This window comes from Alosa pseudoharengus, unplaced genomic scaffold (assembly GCF_046254945.1).
Source record: "Alosa pseudoharengus isolate Yale_2024_CS ecotype anadromous, Long Island Sound unplaced genomic scaffold, YU_APseudo_1.1 YU_APseudo_1.1_scf_15, whole genome shotgun sequence".
In the NCBI taxonomy this organism is placed as follows: domain Eukaryota; kingdom Metazoa; phylum Chordata; class Actinopteri; order Clupeiformes; family Clupeidae; genus Alosa; species Alosa pseudoharengus.
Window position 1 is genome coordinate 13,251,525 of NW_027468620.1, and position 22,500 is coordinate 13,274,024.

Genomic DNA, 22,500 nt, shown 5'->3' on the forward strand with positions numbered 1-22,500 from the left:
TATCAAGGCAGATTCAGAATTTGTAACTCGGCACAGTTAGCAGAAAGCATCTAAGAACAGTTTGGTCTTAAGTCTAGATTTAAAACTGGCTACAGTTGGGGCCTTTTTGATGTCATCCGAAAGTTGGTTCCACAGCTGAGCCGCATAGCAGCTAAAAGCAGCTTCACCTTGTTTAGTTCTAACTGTAGGTTTTACTAGCAGGTTTTTCACCTGGGACCTGAGAGGACGAGAAGGTGTGTACTGCTGAAGCATGTCTGACAAGTATTTAGGTCCTGCTCCATTTACTGATTTATAAACAAGCAATAGTGCTTTAAAGTCAATTCTGTGACTTACTGGAAGCCAGTGCAAGGACTTAAGAATTGGAGTAATGTGGTCAGTTCTTTTAGTTTTTGTTAGAATCCTAGCTGCTGCATTTTGTATCACCTGAAGCTGTTTTATAGTATTTTTAGGAAGGCCTGTGAACAGTCCATTGCAGTAATCAACCCTGCTGGAGATAAATGCATGAATGAGTTTTTCTAAGTCATGTTTTGACATCAGCCCTCTGAGTTTGGCAATATTTTTGAGGTGGTAAAAAGCTGATTTAGTTATTGCTTTCATGTGGCTGTTGAAATTTAGATCACTGTCAATTAATACACCAAGATTTTTAACAGTATCCTTTGCCTTCAACCCTTTTGTGTCGAGGAGAGTGGCAACCCTAAGTCTTTCCTCATTTTTACCAAATATAATTACTTCAGTTTTTTCTTTGTTCAGCTGAAGAAAATTTTGAGACATCCAGGTGTTGATTTGTTCTATACACTGACACATAGATTCAAGAGGACCATAGTCGTTTGGTGATAGAGCTAAGTAAATTTGTGTGTCATCTGCATAGCTATGATATGAAATCAAATTATTTTGAATGATTTGTCCAAGTGGGAGCATGTAGATGTTGAATAATAGTGGCCCCAAGATCGACCCCTGGGGAACACCACAGGTCAAGGACGTTGGTGTTGAGGTACAGTTTCCGATGGCAACAAAGAAGCTCCTTTCTTGTAGATATGATTTTAGCCAGCTGATAACTATGCCTGTAAATCCTGTGTTCTAGTCTGTGTAGTAAATTATTGTGATCAACAGTGTCAAATGCCGCACTAAGGTCCAGTAGCACTAGGACTGATGTTTTACCTGAATCTGTGTTGAGGCGTATGTCATTGGAAACTTTAATGAGAGCTGTTTCAGTGCTGTGACTTGCCCGAAAACCAGACTGAAAGTAATCAAAATACCCATTTGATGTTAGGAAGGTGGTTAATTGATTAAAGACTACTTTTTCAATAATGTTGCCAATAAAAGGTAGATTGGATATGGGCCTGTAATTGTTTAGCATGGAGGCATCCAGGTTATTCTTCTTGAGAAGTGGCTTTACAACAGCTGTTTTCAGTGACTTAGGAAAAGTGCCAGACAGCAGTGATACATTTACAATTTGAAGGACATCCGCCGCTATGAGGTGAAAAACAGTTTTGAAGAAATTGGTAGGCAGAGTGTCTAAGACACATGTGGAAGAGCTGAGATTCTGTACCGTTTTTTCAAGTGTTTCGTAGTCTATCAAGCTGAACTCTGACATCAAGTTTAGTTTCCCTCTGTTTGTTGCTGGAAGTTCAGGTTGTTGAATTTGTAATTGAGCAGATATGTTGAGTCTGATTTTGTCAATTTTACCTTTAAAAAAAGATGAAAACTGATAATGTTAGAAAAGAAAGACTGTCTTGCTTTGCATATTTCAGAGTTATATGTGCGGAGCATCTCTTTATGGATTTCATAGTGGATCTGAAGTTTGTATTTACGCCATTTTCTTTCAGTCTTCCTACACTCTCTTTTTAGAAGTTTAACTGCTGGATTTTGCCTCCATGGTGCTTTCTGTTTGTCCTTAACTTTCTTGAATTGTAATGGAGCAATGTCATCCATAATGTTTGCCATTTTTGCATTAAAGTGATCAAATAAGTCTTCAGAGTCTGACAGTTGACTTGACTTTAGTGAAAGTGCTTGCTCAAAGAGAGCAGTTGTCTGATCATTTATGATTCTCTTTTTTACCATCATAGCTGTGTTTTGAGTGTGTGGGGACATAGACACATCAAAGAACACGCAGAAATTATCAGATAAGGCCAGGTCTTTAACAGCTGTAGAGACATCGAGACCCTTTGTGATAACAAGGTCGAGGGTATGGCCGAGAGAGTGTGTTGGCCCCTGTACATGCTGTGTTAGGGAGAAAGCATCGATTAGTGCAATGAATTCCTTGGCATAGTTGTTTTCAGGATTATCCACATGCAAGTTTAGATCCCCTGATATAATAAGACAGTCAAACTCTATGCAAACAACTGATAGCAGTTCACCTAGCTCTTCAAGAAAAGCTTTAGCTGAATGTTTTGGAGGCCTGTAAATTGTCAGTAATAAAATCTGAGGAGAAGACTTAATGCATGCACACAGATATTCAAATGAAGTAAAGTCACCGAATGAGGACTGATTGCACTGAAAAGACGTCTTGAAAATTGTGGCTATCCCCCCACCTCTCTTATTTGCTCTGGTAGCACTCAAAAAAATGAAATTTGGGGGAGCTGATTCAATGAGAGTAGCAGCACTGTTTGCTTGATCTAACCATGTCTCAGTTAAAAGTAAAAAATAAAGGTTGTGTGTGCAAATTAGATCATAAATTAAGAATGATTTGTTTGAAAGAGATCTGATATTTAGGAGTGCTAGTTTTGCTGTAAGTGTTGGGGAAATATGATCCATGGGGGAAATCTGAGGTTGATGTGGTACGGGTAGGAGATTGAACTGGTTTACCCTATAAGCTCGATGCATTTGTGTTCTATTCTATTGTGTTCTAGATAGATAGATAGATAGATAGATAGATAGATAGATAGATTGATGGATACATAGATTGATGGATACATAGATTGATAGATACATAGATTGATAGATACATAGATTGATAGATACATAGATTGATAGATACATAGATTGATGGATACATAGATTGATAGATACATAGATTGATAGATACATAGATAGAAAAATATATGGATAGAGACATGGATAGATAGCTGGATGGATGGATGGATATAGATGGATACATAGACAGATAGGTGGATACAAGGATGGATAGATAGCTAGATAGATAGATATAAACAGATAGAGATTGCACAGCATGCTTGGTCCTCAGTCTTAAGCCACCTAGCTCACAGCTCAGTGCATTATCTCAGTGGAGGAGCGCAGCTACTTTAATGGCTGCCGTCTCCATTCCGCCCCTCCACCTGTCACGCTGTCTGTGAGCGGAGGATTACACGCGTCACCTGCGTACACAAGACAACTGGGAGAAGTGATGAGGCTTCCCGTGCATTTCCTTTTGCAGGAAAGATGTCTGCTGAGAAAGACGTGTGCAGGGAACGTGCTTTTATTAGTCCATCTGTGTTCTTTTGCTTTCGTTCATTATTCCTTCATAACAATGGCTGACTTCAGCTAATGTTTTGGTGTTTTCATTTTTATTGTTTTTTTTTATTTATATATCTTGTAATCAGAGCCAGACAAGTGTAGTGGGAAAGTGTTATCCTAAGTACTAGAGTGCTTTGCTTCACCAGATACGATTCCCTTATTTTGGACCATTAGGTTGCTGCTACAGTACAGCTGCCGTAAAGATCAATCATTAATCGCAAGTGTTTTGGGCATTCTCGGTCACTTGCTGTATCCTCCTTCTGTCCACTTATTAGCATTTGTGTTCTTGTCCTTGTTATTCCTCTCACTGGCCATCTTTGAAATGGCTTTCTCTCTCGATCTCTGCTCTCTTTTAGTAGTTTCCTTTCCTCTGTTTTATGTTGTCACTTATCTGTGCCTCTGTATCCATTTGCATTTGCGTAGATGTTGCATGTTGCAGCAGGCAGGGTATGTGTGTGTGTGTGTGTGTGTATGCGCGTGTGTGTGTGTGCGCATATGGCTTTTATATCAAAAAGAATATTTGTGCATGTGCATATGTGTGTCCCTCTGTGTGTGTGCATATATGTGTGTATTTGTGTCCCCGCGTGTGTGTGTGTGTGCGTGTGTGCGTGTGTGTGTGTGTGTGTGTGTGTGTGTGTGTTTTAGAGAGAGAGAGAGGCAGTGGGGAGTCTGGGGGTTAGGGAGCCAGCGCCCCTGGCCCACAGGAGGTTAATTACACATCATAAATCAATGTACAGCAGCACCTCTCACTCTGTAATTAAACGCCTGCTCCCTCTCCCCCCCGCTCTTCCTCTCGTCTCCGTCTCCGTCTCCTAGCGCCGCCTCTGCACACCGCAGCACAAGCCTCCAGTTTGGTGCCTTCAGCGACACTCGTCACCCCAACGCTGCCTTGAAGAGAAGAGGGGGTTAGCTTAGCTTAGGTTAGGTTGGGCAGCCAGGTGCGTTGCCACTACGCTAACAGTCTCCCTTTTATCTCTGTTTGCAGGCTGTTTTTGTTTGTTTATTTGTTTGCGTTCTTCTTTTGTTTTTTGTTTTTTTTGTTTTTTCCACATCTCCTCTGTGTTTTTGTCTTTGTGTTGGGTCGCTTTGTTGTTCCTCGTGCTGCACCTTTGTTTTGGAGTGTTGCAGGTAGATGGTTTATTTTCCCTCTACGTTTGGTAAGATTTGGTTGGAGGAGGTGCAGGTAGCGCTGGGGGCTGTTCAGGGTAAGGTGGCGCCGTGTGGAATCTCCCAGGGTTTTGCAGGGGTTGACACAGAGCAGCCAGGATTACATAAAGATTGGTGCCAGGTGTTTTGTGTTCCAACACCTAACTGATATGGATAAAGTTTTCACATCTGCCCACAGACTAGAACTCCTGACTATAATCTATTTCTATCTTTGGTCTTGAGGAGAGAGAAAAAACATAATGTCCAAATTTCCAGGACCGAAAGCTAACATTTCCCAAACTGTTGGCCATTTTGTGAATTAATGCTGATGGATTGATTCGCCATGCCAGTGTAAGGTTGGGCAACCTTAAATCATTCACAGCAAGGGAAGAGGCAGCATTTGTCTGCTTGTCTTGTACATATTTCACTCAAGTTAAAGATAATGAGTAACAAATCCATTTAAATTTCAGTAATTGTAATGACATTACTTAATTTGACAAGATAATTAGTTACATACATACTAAAATACGTTTGTTACTACCAAAAGTAGTGGAATTACAGTAACACTTTGTAACACATTATTCCCAACACTGGTTGACCCCTTTTTGTGCCAGGTAAGCTGTAGGAGCCATTTTAAGCACTTGGAATGTAGTGCAGGGCTTGATTAGAAGAGCCGTACTGGTTTAGATTGATGCAATTTGTCGCGGATAAACCGTCTATCTTCATCAGTAGTGCCACTCTGTTGCTAACTCACATTACCTCATCTTGGTAAGAGCATAAAGCTCATTAGGATGAAACGATGCATTTTCAAAGGCCTCTCTCTCTCTCTTTTCCTCCGTCTGCTTTGCATCCTTGCACTCTATCTCTTACTCCTTCTTCGCTTCTTTTCTTCTCTCCCTCTCTTCTCACTCCTTTTCTTCTCTCTCTCTCTTGGCACACGCTGTCTTACTTACGCATGGAAACTCTTCAGACTCACATATCTCACTCACGTGTGTGTGTGTGTGTGTAGAGAACAAAGTAATTACCAGACTTTCTCTATCTCTATACGCCATTTCAAAACAGCCTGGGGCTTCATTGTGTGTTTATGCATGCATAAGTGTAGGAGGGAATATATGCTCTGTGTGATTGTCTGTCAACCTGTAAACAGACAGAGTATGGGGGAGGGAGATGGAGAGAGGGAGATGGAGAGGGAGAGAGAGGGAGATGGAGAGGGAGATGGAGAGGGAGAGGGAGATGGAGAGAGAGGGAGATGGAGAGGGAGAGAGAATGTTTGCTCCCACACACAATGGATGGCAACGCGGGAGTCGGGAGCACAGGCCTGAGATGTTCCACGCTGGGCTGTTCTGTGCTGTTCCGTGCTGTGTTGGGTGTGTTATGGTTATGTAGAATGGGCTGGAGTTAATAAGAATAAGTCTGCCACTCTGATACTGCTGCACTCTGGCTCAAGGCAGCCATTAGATTGTGTGTGTGTGTATGTGTGTGTGTGTGTGTGTATGTGTGTGTGAGCGTGGGGTGCTTAGTAGTGCCCTGAGCCACGCTGAATAAATGGCCCAGACGCACTGATGAGGCGGACGGTCCAGCTGAAGCAGCACTGGGCCGCCTCTGTCTCACTGCCCACAGGCACCATGGAGAGAGAGAGGGCGAGAGATGGAGAAAGATGAAAAAGAGAGTTCAGGAAGCGGAAGATATTGGCTTCCTTTATTACCAATAAGACAGAAAAACAATAAAAATCCAAACATACTCAATGACACAATGGTTTGTTGCTTTTGCTGTCATTTAGGGCCTTGTGATTTCTTTCCTCTTATCAACTTGATCACTTTAATGTTTTTCAAAACATCCCACCAAAGTACTGCTGTTGAAAACCAGCCAGCTGGCCAACACTTGTACATTTTATAGAAATCAAATCAATGTGTGATGTGCTTATAAATAAGGACAGATAAAATGGAATGGATAATTCAAGCAAAAAGAGAAGAAAAACCCTCACAGAAAAAAAGAGAGACTGAGAGAGAGAGAGAGAGATGTGAAGAGGCAGTGAGAGGAATAGATATGGATGTAGCATGGGACTCATGCAGAGGTGGTAAAAAAGCTGCGTAGCCGAGTTTGAAAGAGAGCAGTAGGGAGATGCAGAGGTGGTCGGATAATGACAGGGAGAGGATGGACTGACAGAGAGAGGAAGGCAGAGAGAGAGAGAGATGGAGTGACAGAGAGAGGAAGGCAGAGAGACAGAGAGATGGAGTGACAGAGAGAGGAAGGCAGAGAGAGAGAGAGAGATGGACTGACAGAGAGAGGGAGGCAGAAAGAGAGACTGAGTGGAAAAGAGAACAACGTTGGGAGACTGAAAAAGGGTGACGCCCACAGAATGCGAGAGGAGGCGGGAGAGGGAGAAAGGCGATCGCTTGGGCAAGCACTTCTCGGACTGCTGCGTGGGCACTCCCAGGGCTTCTTTAGACGGAGAGGAGGATGAGATGGAGGAAGGAGGGGGAGGGGGAGAAGGTGCTGAGTGGTCCAGGCAGACGTGACACAAAAACACACGCGGCCAAACGGAGATGGCAGATGTTGTAACTGTCTACAAGCTTTCTCTCTTTTGAGTGTACTAAAGCATACACCTCTTTTGAATGTGCTCTAATATACAGAATACTCCTTTTGAATATGCTCTAAAATACAGAATACTCCATTTGAATATGCTCTAAAATACAGAATACTCCTCTTTTGAATATGTACTAAAATGCAGCATATTCGTCTTTTGAATACACTCTAAATTACAGCATACTCTCTTGAATATGCACTAAAATACATCACACTATTCTCTTGAATATGTACTAAAATACAGCATACTCTTCTCTTGAATATGTACTAAAATACAACATAATCTTTCCTCTTGAATATGCACTAAAATACATCATACCTCTCTCGAATATAAATGTAAATATAGTTTACAGGAGTTGAGGTTTGATGGTGTGATATGATGGACTGATTTGATCAGCACCTGCCAGGTTGCGCTTGGCTTCTCTTTCTGAATGTGATGTCGTGCACATGAGTATGCAGGTGTGGGCTCGTATCAGTGAGATGGTATCAGGCTCTGCTGGGAAGCTGTTTCGGTTGTCTTTTTTCCTTGTCGAAAGTTTTCAAGGAGAGTTTGGAGGGTTTTTAGCATTCTCCAGAGTGTTTTTAGGCCGCACCCCCACCTTTAAGTGGGGAAAGAGGGTGCAGGTGTGCCTGGGTTACTATTCAGGGCAGAACGAGTGAAAAGATGAGAGAGAGTGAGGAGAAATCTCAGACGCTTTTAGCAGACGGAGAGAAAGACGTGACGTGACGAGAGAGAGAGAGAGAGCGAGTGATAGAGGGAGCAGCTAGGGGAGAGGGTATGAAGTGAACAGAAAACCTTTTTTTCAGATCTCGGATGGGCAGAGAAAGAGAGAAGTGACAGCACAACAGAGTTAAAAAAGCGGATGGAGGTTGGAAGAGCGGGGTGTGTAAGGAGAGAGAGAGGGAGCAGGGGGCAGTGAGAGGGCCGCGGAGGGAGGACTAAAACGCAGGGCTGGCTGGAGACGGACGATGAGAGAGATGCAGAGGGATGGGAGAACTAATGGGATGTCGGGTGGGCTGCACCAAGCGTGCTGACTCCCTGTAAACACACTGAATGAGATTTGTTCGCCTCTGTACACACACACTCACACTCTCACACACACTCACCCTCACTCACACAAAAACACGGTGCGTGTGTGAACTACCAGTTGATGTCTGTATCTTTAGTGTCTGCTTGTTCCTGACTCTTCCACAGCTGTTGCCATCCATTGCATTGGAGAGCCAACATGCTTGTGTGTTTCTTTTCTCTTGCTTTCCTCTACTGGTTTGTTTGTGCGTTAATAATATCTCCTGCCCTCACTTCCCCTCTCTCATCCTTCTTTTAACGAGTCTATCAGTCTGCCTGCTTGTAGGCTTGTCTACCTTTACTGATCAAAGGGAGTGGGATCTGCACCTAGCTTTAGATGAAAGTGTCTAAATTATTGACTGAATACAACTCATTCTCTCTCTCCCCACCTTCTCCCTCCATCCCCTCTTTCTCCCTCTCCCCTCATTCTCTCTCTCCCCTCTTTCTCTCTCACCTCTTTGTTTCTCTCCCTTCTCTTTCTCTCTTCCCTCATTCTCTCTCTCCTCTTTCTCCCTCTCATTCTCTCCTCTCATTCTCTATTTGTCTCTCTTCCCTCATTCTCTTTCTCTCTCCCCTCATTCTCCCTCTCCTCTCATTCTCTCTCTCCCCACCTTCTCCCTCTCCCCTCATTCTCTCTCACCTCTTTGTTTCTCTCCCTTCTCTTTCTCCCTCTCCTCTTTCTCCCTCTCCTCTCATTCTCTCCTTTCTCTCTCCTCTCATTCTCTCTTTCTCTCTCTCCCCTCATTCTCTCTCTCCCCACCTTCTCCCTCTATCCCCTCTTTCTCCCTCTCCCCTCATTCTCTCTCACCTCTTTGTTTCTCTCCCTTCTCTTTCTCCCTCTCCTCTTTCTCCCTCTCCTCTCATTCTCTCCTTTCTCTCTCATCTCATTCTCTCTTTCTCTCTCTCCCCTCATTCTCTCTCTCCCCACCTTCTCCCTCTATCCCCTCTTTCTCCCTCTCCCCTCATTCTCTCTCACCTCTTTGTTTCTCTCCCTTCTCTTTCTCCCTCTCCTCTTTCTCCCTCTCCTCTCATTCTCTCCTTTCTCTCTCATCTCATTCTCTCTTTCTCCCTCTCCCCTCATTCTCTCTCTCCCCTCTTTCTCTCTCACCTCTTTGTTTCTCTCCCTTCTCTTTCTCTCTTCCCTCATTCTCCCTCTCCTCTTTCTCCCTCTCCTCTCATTCTCTCCTTTCTCTCTCCTCTCATTCTCTCCTTTCTCTCTCTCCCCTCATTCTCTCTCTCCCCTCATTCTCTCTCTTCCCTTTTTCTCCCTCTGCCCTTACGTTCTCCTTCTCTCCCCTTGTTTTCTCCCCCCCCCCCCCCCCCCCCCCTCCGTTGTGATCCTTGTGATGTCGCTTCTCCTCTTCCATCACTCTTTTCTCCCCTCGCCATCCACCAGATGAACCAGCAGATGACCGGCATGAGCCTGAACGGCTCCGGAGCGCCCATGTCGTTCGCCCAGCCCGGGGCCCCCATGGGCGGCTGGGTGGGACCCCCCTCCGGCCAGACCCTCAGCACCCAGCTCTGGAAGTGAGCACACAGGCAAGGGATGGAGGGAGAAAGAGACCGAAGAGAAGAGAAGAGAACTGAAGAGCGGGGGGGAGGATAGAGAGAGAGAGAGGAAAAGCAGAAGAGGCCGTACGGACACACTCCTCCCTCCTCCTCCTCCTCTTCATCTGTCCATCTTTTTCTTCATCTCGGCGAGTGTTGTATCCATGTACTGTTATATTTCCCCTACTTTCCAACCATTACTACTCTGGAGAATATCAACTCTACCTGCTCAACCCTGTGTATGTATGGAGTGGTTAGAGTGTACAGGTATAACGCAGACTGGCAGCTTTTTGTCCGTCTTATTTGCGAAATAGTTTTTTTTTTCTTCTTCTACTCTTTTTTTCTTTTGTTTTTTTTTTTGTTAAAGGAAAACATATCAGCGAAGAGAAGAACAAAAAAGCTGCTGGACCAATTATACAAGCATCTAATATATCATTACCAAAATCGATAGTGAGTAAATAGTATTTAAATGGCTGAGACTTGGCTATCATGTTCGTGAAACGCGACTCCTTTCCACTGCCCGTTCTCCTCCCATGCCCTTGTGTATACAGCTCTCCCCTTCCATGGTCCTGTAGCAGGTATCGTATGAGCCGATGTTCTGTATGTAATTATTATACGGTAGAGATCAGACCCCTCCAGACATCCCCTATCAGCCCTCCACCCAGATCCATCAACATCCCCACCCCCCACCCAACCTCCACCCAATGTGGCTCCAGCTCCCAAAACAAAAGCCCTCCTCATAACTGTGGTGTTTTATTATGTGCATTACAGAGAAGCACAGCTAGCAAGAGGCTAATAAACCTGGACGACTCCACGAGACAGACAGCAGTCACACACACGTTAAATTAACATTTCAAGTAAATAATAAATAAATAAATAAATAAATAAGGATTCTTTTGAGGATGAGGATAGGTGGGGGGGGGGGGGGTGAGGTAAGGACTGGTTGTTATGAAGAGTAGATGGGCTAGGAAAATGTATGTGATGGAAGGAAAGATATTTGAACAGAAAATAAATAAATAAACAAACAAACAAACTGGAATTGAATTCAAGAAATGGCAACACACACACACACACACACACACACACACACACAGGCTAACAAACACAAGAGTCTAGATGGCGGTAGCAGAGCTCACAGTCCACACAGACAGACAGGGTCACTCTGCGGTGCAATAATGTGAGAACACATACAGTACACCACACACACACACAGAAACACACTGTCGTCCTCCAGGTTTATCTCTATAATGTGTTTACATTTTCTGGTGCCTAGTACAGAGAAAAAAATGGTATTTCCGTGCATTAAACAGTGAATAGCCATGAACTATAGTGTGATCATTTTGTCTGAAGATTTATTGTAAAGTTTTGTTTCTTTCTTTTCTTTTAATTTGTTTTCCTTTTTCTTCTGGCTTTTAAGAGGGTCGTTTGGAATAAAGACAGTTGTACTCCTTGGGTTTGTCCCTGTAGTTTTGGGTTAAGTTTGTGATTTGCAGCTGAAACAGTCTTTTATTCAACAGGTCATTCACAGGCAGGTGAATGTGTGTGTGTGTGAATGTGTGTGTGTGTGTGTGTGTGTGTGTGTGTGTGTGTGTGTGTGTGTGTGTGTGTGTGCACCCTTGCAGAGATCAGCTATCAAAGGTACAGAGCACTAGAGTTGCTGAGGTTGTAAAGGTCAGACCTCCACACGTGAGGTACACATGAGCCAATGACAACAAAGTGCAGTCCTCCTGGGCCCAATCACAGGCCAGACAGGCAAAAGAAGGCGGGTCAGAGAAGAGTTCTAATGTTCTTATTCGTCCCGACACCTGCCTGTTGTCATTTTTTTTTATTATTTCAAGTTCATCTCAAGCCATGTACAGTAAGAGTGGCCACTTTTGTTCCAAATCCAGAAGGTTCCAATAACCGGTCCAGCCAATCGCCTCAGGTCCTAGGTGACTTCTCCTCTGTCTAAACCTCGATGTGGACGGTATCCTGGTGATGCTTGGGTTCGTTGCCCAGGTTCACTTTCTCGGTACGAGTGTGCCACACCAGGACCTGCCAGAGAGAGAGAGGGGGGGGGGGGGGGGGGTGTCTTTGAAACCGCTCACATAAAAGACCTATTGTGCTCTGTGCACAAAGCAATACTCAGTGGCAGCCCTGGCCTGTGTGAATGTGCCAGTGCACAGAATAGCCCTGGAAGACTTCAAACCAGCCAAATCTGTTGCAGCAGGAGGTGTTTTATATAAAAGCTAGACACCTACAGAAGTTCACCTTACAATATATCATAACCTTGTAAGTAAGGTTTTAGTAGGTCTGGCTGATTGCAAATGTCTGAGGCATTTATCAATGTTACTGCTTTGGTCATTTCATCCTTCATAGAAAGTACAATAATACAGAGCGCATCTGATTAATATAATGGAATGGAAATGCATGATTAATATATAATGGAAATGCGCTGAAAATAATGATGGAAAGCCATCATGCAAGGCTAACTCATTTGGTGAAAGCATGCAGCTATTATATTATGGTGTAGCCTGTTGGTCTGTCTGCATTTTCGGGTATTTTAACCATGACCTTGGTGTAGTTTGTGTCATGCTCCACTAGTTTTACTAGAAGAGCTTTTAATAGTTGTATGCGTGTTAGTGTGTGTGTATGTGCACAGCCAACCCTGTCCCATTTCATTGCTCCCCTGAACGCTGCGGGGAGGAGCTGCCTGAGCACTCCCGATTTTGTTAATGCGGCTTCTCTCAGGTGTGACGTGTCACATCCCGAACACATGGCCGTGTTAATTGGTTCGTTTTGCATATCTAACTGGACTAATTTGGCTGGAACTGAAGCATAGCCCTCGGAGGTTGGAGAGGGAGGCGGGGGAGGACTCGCTTAAAAACCGGCCTGATTGCCACAGGGGCGCTCGAAGGATGTTCTAAACGTTGTTCCACTCGGCTCGCACGCAAGCTGGTGGTTCCTCAGGAGGCAATTTGGTGAACAACAATCAAGCATATCATCGCCGTGGGTTTTTAAAAATTCCGTTTTGCACCTTTCATCCATCTGCCGGTAATCCCAATGCGTCTTCTTCCTATCCTTAACCCCCACACCCTTCCCTGATTCACACTCCTCTAACTCGTTCGTTTCCCGGGTGAGCTCTTCATGGCCAACGTCCCACGCCAGTTCCTGACGGAGGGGGATAAGGGAACAGCTTGAGGCTGCGAGTACCAGCAAGTACGGTACATCCGCCACACGTTGGCCTGTGCGATAAACGAGAGCCGCAGTGGCAGAAAAGCCCAAGAGACGTGGTGAAAAAGTGAACGGGTGTTTGAAGGATTTCAGCAGAGTTCACTTTTTTTAGACTTAAATTTAGAATTCATCACCAATGGATGCTGATGGACCCTAACAGGTGGCAATGGGATGAAACACTGGGATACTAACTCACTTAGCCTGACTCATGATTCCACAAACAAATCGAGAAGAGTATGCCCTCATTAGGCCTACTGGGGGAGAGGTGTTTGGCAGATTGGCCCCTACATGCACAAAGAGCTGCACACTCCTCAGACCCTGTAGCCTGGGTGCCAGCCGAACTTAGAATTTGAGTATGACAACGTCAGGCTACAGACCCTGTGGCCTCTGATTCGTTGTACCCGTGGTAGAGTTGTGGCAAAATAGGGGGCGGATTCTTAAAATTCAGCACTGGACAGCGACTGCATGAGTGGGGCAGTTTCTAGCTACTAGCTACTCACACGGAGGTCTTATTTAGAGAGGGAGGAAGTTCCTAACTTGTTAGTTTCAATGGCCCATGCTAGGCTAACGTAATTCAGCCAAAATTGTGCTCAGTGGACGGTCACTATTTTTAAAAAATGGGATGGTTGGATTGGTTGAGCTTGCAATTTCAAGATGGGGCAATCAACTAATCCACATGGACAGAATAATTTGTGGATTGTCTGATCTTCCCAACAGGAAATTGCAAGCTCAACCTCCAATCCACATGAACAACATAAGTTTCAGCCATTGGTAATGAGGCACCTGATTGGCTTGGTTGTTAAAATGTGAGCAGAAGTGAGCACATGTTGGACACCATTTAAAAAAATGAATGGCTAAAGCTAACCCTTAAAAATCTTGACCACACCCCTGGCTACACCCCAGTTCTCTCTTTTTATTACCTCAATAACCCCCCCTACCACCACCACCTTATTAGGGGTTCACAGATTGTGGTGTTTTGAAGAGAGCACGATTTGGAAACTTTTGGAGGGTCTACCAGAGAGAGATACTGGCTTGATGATGCACTTGTCAGTGGCGCTGAGAGTTTGATGGGCATTTAAAGAGGCGTGTTTGAGTGGAAATTGATTGTTGACAGGAGGTTGGGGGAGTGTTGATGGTTTGTTGAAGGGCTGCAGAGGGCTAGGCTACGCTGGGAGCTGAAGCATGCTGGCTTGGGTCGAGAGGCAGACTGACGCTAATAAGGAGGAGAGGCACAGTTTCACTCTGACAACTCCTATAAGCCCTGCTCTCTCTCTCTCTTTCTCTCTCTCTTTCTCTCTGTTATTCATTTCCTCTGTTTAATAAGTTCTCTATTGTTTCCCTTCTCCCACTTCCCCCCTCTTCTCTCCTGCCTGTCTCTCCCAGTCAGTCATTCTATTTATTCATCCAATGCAACACCTCCACTGTGCCCCTCATCCACCCGACTCTCCTGTTCCTTTCCTATCGTTCCTACTCATCCCTTCCTCATCAGTCTGACTCACTCCTCTAAAAAAGAATAGGGGGGGGGGGGCACTGCTACCGTCATCCTAACAACAAGAGGGGCTTATGTCCTCGTCCTGCACTAATGCATTCTGGGAGCTGGCCACATTGTGACTCAGGAGCTGTCCTGTGTACGGATGAGGGGTCTGGAATGAAGCGAGAGGACAGGGCGATGAGGACAGGCTGAACGAGCAAGCTGCTTAAATCTTTGAGAGGTTTGACCTTTCCTAAAGGCATGCCTGGCCACTGTCCAGGGGCTTTCTGCGCATTCATAATGTGTAACTTTGTGTTAAAGACATCAGGAGAGTCAGTAGAACTCAGCATCTCCTTCCTTGGTTTGTGGACGTTTTTAAATGATGAAGACATGCATCAGCATCCATGCATCCATCCATGCTGTTTATCAGATATAACATTTTATGATTCTGTCCTTGGGGGGGGGGAGTCAGGAGGGGGACACCTATGAGAAACTGGCTAATATATGTGCGTCGTCGTGCATAGTCAGATAATAGATCCTTCATTATGCATCTCTTGTAGGCCTTTCTGTGAGACGTATGTCCTCCTCACTACAGGCAGGGGTGATGGGTGGTTCTGTCAGCCCGGCTAATAGTCACTATTAATAACAGCACTGGCATGGCCATTAGGATAATTGGGTGATAATGATGATCTGGGTGAGGACGACACAGTAGGCAGCGGAAGGGAAGCCGGATCCGCTGAATATCATCTTGGGTGAGGAATGGAGATGAGAGGCGCTCTAAGCCAGCCAGGTAAGTGGGCAGACAGACAGGCAGGCACACGCGGTGGAGAGGTACGGTCCTCCACTCAGATCCCCGACCAATTGGGCCCTGGAGCACAGGCAGACGGACTGACCCCGGGACTGATACTCTGTCACTAACTACCCTTGGGCTCTCGCCGACGTGACCAGACTTTCTATGGTGGTCAGACAGCCGAAAGGACATAAAGCAGACATCACTAAGATGTTTTTTACTCAAGGGAGAATGAGGGTGGGGGGTTGAGCACTTTTTATTACATACTTTCCATTCCTCAAAGTGAGACTGAAAACTGTTAAAAATACAGGGCAAGATAAAAACAAAATATAGGACAGGCTAAATACAGACAGAAACTGTCACAGACTGAAATACAGGACAGTGTCTGGGAAAAAGAGAGTACCTGGTCACCTTCAGCTCTGGCACACATACCAAGAAGTTTAGTATTCTGTCCTCTGACCTTACTTAGGAGTATTTCAGTTTACATTGATCATTTCTAGTTTTTTCTTTTTCTTAAAAGTGTGTCATTTTACCATCACCGAATCACCTATTTCTTTATTTCGCTATGTAGACCGTGACATTGGCACTAACCATACTGACATACAGGGCTTTAACATGCTGTTTCACATTACTTGCTACAACTGAATATGAAGTCTTCTCATTGATTAACATAACCTGATACATAATTTAACACCCCAGTGCACAGAATTAAAATTTCAGCACAGTATTTGAGAATATTTTTATATGGCTATTGATTACTGCTGTGTGGTTAACCATGCAATAGATGTTATAAGGCAATCTGGGCTTTTTTGAGGCACGTGCCATACAAACCTTTGTGCAGTTATTGGCTTTTGGCTCCAGATCTTCTACTTTGGTGATCTGTTTGAGGAAGTCGGACTCCTGCATGCCTGGCTTGGCCCCGCGACGTTTGAACTGAGCTCTTGGGTTGGACAAAATCACACGCAGGTTCACTGCAAATCCTGTAAGAGGGGATCAGATGACCAGGCTTTAATACAACTAATATAAAGTATTTACTTGCATGTTTATGTATTTACCATGTTTTTTTATCCAAAGCAACTTTATACAGTAGTTATACATGTATAGTTTATCAGCATATGGGTTCCCAAGCAGGATTGGGTAGTAACTGATTACTGTACAAGTAATCTGGATTACGTAATCAGATTACAAAAAAACAAGTAACTATAATCAGACCAGATTACGTAAGAAAAATGTGTAATCAGATTATAGTTACATTGTCGAAGATTACTTGATTACATATTGTTAATGTGTTTCAATACATACAGGGATGGGCAAAGATACGTAGCCTATTTTGAAATAAAATACAAAATACCTTCTTTTTAAATGTATCAAAATAAACTACAAAATACTGTAGCCGTAATGTATCAAAATAAAATACTGTACTTTTGTATTTTGAAAATACTCAAAATAATTTTTTCAATGGGGCATGAAACACTTTCTAAATCAGCTTTTTTATCCCAAACATTTAGGCTACACTCTCAAAAAGGATGTGTTGGAAATAACACATTGATGTATTTAGGTAAGGACAGTTTGTGTTGTTTCCAACACATTGCTTTTGTTATTTGTTACACAATATAAACTCAAATAAGACTACATGTGGAATATCACACACCAGAAATTCCAAAACAGTTCAAAAGTTCTAAACAGGCAAACTTATGAGCAGGGATGGATTACTGAACGGGCCTAATGAACTCAGGCTCAGGGGCCCAAGTGTTTAGGGATCCCTGAAGCCCAAACCTCTGTGTGAAGTCACTACTATGTTCTCCAGCCCTGATATCGGAATAGGGCCCCTCAGTCATATAACATAGGTTATATTATTCACCCTGATATCTAAACGGGCCCCCTCATTCAAATAACACGGGTCACGCTTTATGTGATAATCATGCTTTGTAATTGTTTTTTGTTTTTTACAGCAAGATGCCTTAAATGTCTTGATGGTTATATTATAAGTCTTAATCTGCCATTTATTTGCACAAAACCTGCCAGAAGTCATCATTTAAGGGTTTTTAGCACACCCAACTGCGACCCAGCTAGAGAATAAAATGAACGCCTATTTCTTCCACTTCATGTGAGTGGTTCTGTGCAGAAATACAAGACCAGTTGATAGTCATAATTTGTGTTTAAAAGGGGAAATATAAGGCTACATGTGTGCTATAATGTAGCAGAACTAGGGTGACCACCAACCAGACTCTGAAAAGGAGGACAAGTTATCTATAAAGTGAGGGCAAATTGACCAAAATGAGGACACCCCCCAATGTCTGCTCATAGGCCTATTCCAGTTGAGTACCTGTAGCTAGCTGGTACATACTGTATCTGTGTAGTGTGTATGCTGTGTGAACTTCCTTCCCAACACCTTAAGAGTTGTGCTAGTAAGAGAGCCAGCAGACCGGGCTTTTAGCTCGATTGTTAGCTCGCTTGACTCCCGAATCCAAGGTGCTGTTGTTTGTGGGTTCGAGTCCGGGCAAGTGCAGGGCTGAGCCGTGCAAATCAGCACAAGGCATTGTGAGGTTTAGACATGAACACGCAATTTGTGTTGAAAAGGGGAAGTGGTGGCTACATGTGTACCATAAAGTAGCAGAAATAGCGTTACCACAACACAAATGTTTGGGCCATTCGCTCAACCCAGCACAACCTTGCAGCAAGTGCCACTTGCTATCTGTAAGCCCCCCTTATCTGCGACCGCAGAGAATATGCTGTTTCGTAAGCTATTTCATTGCTCTGATTGGTTAGGTCTATCCAATTGAGTGCAGAGGCATTCCCCCCCCTGTATCAGTTGAAACACGCCCCATAATTACGTCCCAATGGAGCAGTATCAGACTCATATTTTGACTAGAATTGAGTATGGCTATGTCAGGCTAATGGATTAGTCTGTACTCTGTAATGGATTACATTTCAAAGTAATCTGACCCAACACTGTAATAACAAGACACTGTAATAATAAGAATAACAACTACTATAACCATGGTGTTCTACCACTTGAGCTACATGATACACAATCCATTGTATTGTTAGCCAGGACCAATTTTTCAATGACACAACCCCCTTTTAAAGTACAAATAAATAAGAACTGTTATGCTCCCACACAGGCTTTCATGCAGCACCAGCATACACTTATATGGTACACACACACACACACACACAAAGACAGGCCGTCCCAGGGGTCAGTTAAAGCAGGTTGGGCCTCATGTACTTGAGGTATGTGGGCCAGTGTGGTAGTTGAGTGTAGCCTTCTCGCCGATGTTCACTCTTCCCTCGGCTAGCATCTCACCCCTTGTGGCACCGCAGGGCTACATGTGACTGTGGGGAATATGGTCTTGGAGTTTTGCATGCCTTGCGTCTCAAGCATTGGCTGTTTTCTAGGACGCTTCTGCCCCTGCTGGCCCAAAAGCAAAGCCACCTGGGCTTCGCTTAACCCCGCTGAGAGTAGATCTAAATACGGCTGCCTGGAAAGAGGAAGGGCCCCAGTCCGCTAACAAGGTCTTCATAGTTTCCCTAATAAACACCCCCCCTCTCTCTCTCTCTCTCTCTCTCTCTCTCTCTCTCTCTCTCTCTCTTTCTCTGTCTCTCTCTCTACAGTCCTCCAGATCTTCCTCTCAGAGAGAGTGATTCGGCTTGCATTGCCTGCTGCTCACAGCTCCTGTTGAGATTTGCACAGCTCAACCGCCAGATGAAGACAATGGGAATGCAAAGGGTTAAAATCCCAAGGAGCTATTAATTCACACTCATAAAATACATGGGTTAAATAAAATAATGAAACAGATTTACAACAATTTTAATATCACCTAATGTATTATATTAAACACTGAATACAGGACTGCACAATCTTGTATCATATGATCTATTTATTTCTCTTTCTCTCATTCTCTCTGGTTTGAGCTAGTTCAAAGTGGCACTAGCCTTTGACTTTGCTCGTCATTACTCAGTATATTTCATTGTCTCAAGGACGGTTATGTCTACCACGACGTTAGGAAATTGTAGGAGTATTCTCAGGACACATGGGGAGGAAGCACACTAAATCACCCCGAGCTTTTAAAGAAGCTAAATAGGTCTCGGACAATCTCCCTTAAGTACCGACTAGTTCCGTAGTATCCTTTTCAAGTTCCTATCCAGGTTAATGAAACCCTCATTAGCCATCAAATCAGGTCAACCCCGCAAACAGTCTCAATCAACTCTCGCTTTTATGAGTGCGTTGGACAGGGCCTGTTAATGCTAAGCCGCATTCAAAGCATGTTCTCTTCCGCAGAGATCTAATGAATCACAGTTTATTAACGCACGTCTCTCTTCACGCAGCTCTTTGATTTGTAATTATTAGCCTTTGATATTGTTTGTTGTTTTGTGTCTCGGTAAATAATGGTGTCCTGAGTCAAGGACTGGGGCTTTGATGGGGCTGGTTTATTGGGGGACGTCACGGCGGGCCTTTGATACAGCATGGAGGAGCTGGGGACAGCATGGAGGAGCTGGGGACGCCAGCCTTGCGTCAGCCACAGACAGAGCGCGGCTCATCATAGCACCAGGAGGGGCTCCAGAGGTCGAGATTAAATACAAACACGCTCACCACACAGCTACAAGTATAGCTACGTCACGCACACACACACATACACACACACTGAGCAGTGATTATTATTCCCCCCCCCACCCCTCTCCCTCGTGTGTCGTGCTTAAGGTCAAGGAGGATGTCATCCACACACACTGAAAGGTCAGGATGATTCATGGACACTCACATGGTCATATCTTTTCTCATGGTCACACTCGCGTGTTATACACATACACATGAGGCACACACACCTGTTCTCAAATACTTTAACAGTCACCCAGATACATAAACTCTGCCACTTTCTCTTCCTCTCCATCTCTCTCTCTTTCACACACATACACACAGAGTCCATTTCAACACGTCCATCCAGTGTTAATTTCCCCCAGTCAGTAGCTCGCCTGCTCCTCCTCTCCTGCTGTTGAGTCCCAGACTGTGTCGAGGGAGCCCAGCAGGCATAATGAAGCTAAAAGCCTCTGGATAAAGAGGGACCATTCCAGCTGCTCTCCAGGTGAAGCCCTCAATGCAGCGAGGAGGAGGTGAGGAGGAGGAGGAGAGGAGGAGGCGAGGCGGAGACGCACCCCTTTCTCTATTGTTTTTGAAGGAGGGGAGGATAGAATGCTAAGTGTGCCCCATTGTCTTACGGCTTTTGTGTTTGTTATAGATGCTCTTAGAGCACGTTTACAAGGGCTTCTGTGAGAGCCCTCCTCTTTATCTCTCTCTCTTCCCCCCTTCTCTAATAGCTCCAGAACTGAAGAAGAATAAGCAGCCACTGAGCAGGAAGCCCATCTCTCTCTCTCTCTCTCTCTCTCTCTCAACAGCCTGGAGGGAGGAGAGGAGGGGAGCGCTCTGCTCTGCTCCGTGTGCATGCATACAAAGGTAAGGCTTGGTAATGGTTGCGTGATCTGTGGGAAGCTCATGTTACGGGTGAGTGAGCAAGAGGAGAGAGAGAGAGAGAGAGAGGCTGGTTGAAGGGGAAGGAAGAAAAAAGGGAAAGCAACTGATGAAAAATGGAGGAGGAGGAGGGAAAGTGAGAGAGGAGTTGGACCGGATGTGTGTGTGTGTGTGCACAGCAGAGGAGCCATGGAAAGAGGGAAGCTGGGCACAGGAGAGGAGGAGAGGGAGATGGGAGAGAGAGGAGGAGGAGAGGGAGATAGGGAGATGAAGGAGAGGTAGATGGGAGAGAGAGGAGATGAGGGACAGACAGGGAAACAGAGGAGGTAGGGAGGGAGAGAGGGATGCGGTCTCCTGTTATCAGGGCTTAATTAGCGGAGCTGCATCCAGAGGCAGAGAGCTGGGTCCGGGACACACACACACACACACACACACACACACACACACACACACATACACACACATCAAGCAGCTCGCTGTGCCTACTGCTGTTTGTCCTGCTTTCGCTCCTCCTCCTGCTCCTTCTCCTCCTGCTGTAGCTGTAGCAGGCCACAGTGTGCTGAACAGCCCCCTTTTGTACGGTTCTGCTGAATTACGTTCTAATGCACAATGCAGCTGTCAGATGTGGAGGAGGTGTGGGTACCGCAGCAGTGCTCCGTACTGGTCTCTAGTGGTACGCGCACACCCAACAGAGGTCATCACACAACGCTGTCCTCAGCTGTTTCTGTGTATCAGTGTATGCAAGTCCCTTATATACTACCCCACAGAGTTGTTTTGTAGTGTTGCTGCGTGCGTGCGTGCGTGCGTGCGTGCGTGCGTGCGTACTTAGCTGCCTGCCGTCATTCTACACACTGCTAGCTTGAGGTGTGTGTGTGTGTGTGTCTGTGTGAAGACAGTGACAGTGGTCTTTAAACGCACCACACACATAATCTGCTGAGCTCATTAGAGTCCATGCTGAGTTTAACTAGATGACTTTCTTTTTCTTTGATCACAAGCTTTGCTGTCTTACACACTGGTGTATACCACAAGGCCACCGTGTTCAATATTAAGTAGTCTAAGGTATTACCGTAGTACACTGCACAGTGTGGTTGTGAGTTATACTGCTGTACTGCGTATTGTAGCCTACTACTTGTGCAAGTGCTGTATGACATTGTTGTGCTATGTGTAGTGATGTGCTGTGTCCAGTCTTCTGTTGCTCGCTGGTGTGTTGGGTCTGTTGAACTGCACTCTCTTTATACAGAACTGCGGTGGGTGTAGTGCTGTTGTTATCTGATGTTGTGTAGTGTGTCTTTACAAACCTTGCTGTGCGTGTGTGTGTGTGTGTCTGTGTGTTGTGTATGTCTTTGTGTGTATGTCTTTGTGTGTATGTGCATGTGTGTGTGTGCGTGTGTGTGTGTGTGTGTGTGTGTGTGTGTGTGTGTGTGTGTGTGTGTGTGTGTGTGTGTGTGTGCATGTGTGTGTGTGTGTGTGTGGCATTATTGTTTGTAGTCTTGTGCAGTGCTATGTGCTGTTGCACTCTGCTGACCTGTGCCGGCCGGCGCGGCGTCTGGCCAGCTGTGAAGTGCTGAGCTGCTCTGGCCCCAGCAGAGAGGCTGTGTAAGCACTGAAACTTTCCATTAGGCTGGCCTCACTCCCTACCAGCACACCAGCAGCCCCCCCCTCTCTCTCTCTCTCTGTGTCCCTCTCTCCATCTCTTACTCCATCCCTCCCTCCTCCTCCTCTCTCTGTGTCCCTTTCTCTCTCTTGCTCTCTTGACATCCCTC

At 45.0% G+C, this 22,500-nt stretch overlaps 2 protein-coding genes across 7 annotated transcripts in view; one reads left to right on the top strand and one right to left on the bottom strand.

Moving 5' to 3' along the window:
* smap1 (small ArfGAP 1) overlaps positions 1-11,249 on the top strand; it is a 133,925-nt gene extending 122,676 nt beyond the window's left edge. For all 6 annotated transcript variants that reach the window (XM_076285620.1, XM_076285622.1, XM_076285624.1 and 3 more), the window contains one exon: positions 9,648-11,249. In XM_076285620.1, coding sequence (XP_076141735.1) covers positions 9,648-9,782 — 135 coding nt within the window. In that variant the 3' untranslated portion in view covers positions 9,783-11,249. The remainder of the gene's footprint in view (positions 1-9,647) is intronic.
* A 74-nt stretch (positions 11,250-11,323) lies between these two features.
* Positions 11,324-22,500, bottom strand: part of b3gat2 (beta-1,3-glucuronyltransferase 2 (glucuronosyltransferase S)) — a 20,245-nt gene continuing 9,068 nt past the window's right edge. The window contains exons 3-4 of the mRNA XM_076285626.1: positions 16,105-16,253; positions 11,324-11,833 (exon numbers count right to left, since the gene is read on the bottom strand). Of these exons, the coding sequence (XP_076141741.1) occupies positions 11,747-11,833; positions 16,105-16,253 (236 nt within the window). The 3' untranslated portion in view covers positions 11,324-11,746. The remainder of the gene's footprint in view (positions 11,834-16,104; positions 16,254-22,500) is intronic.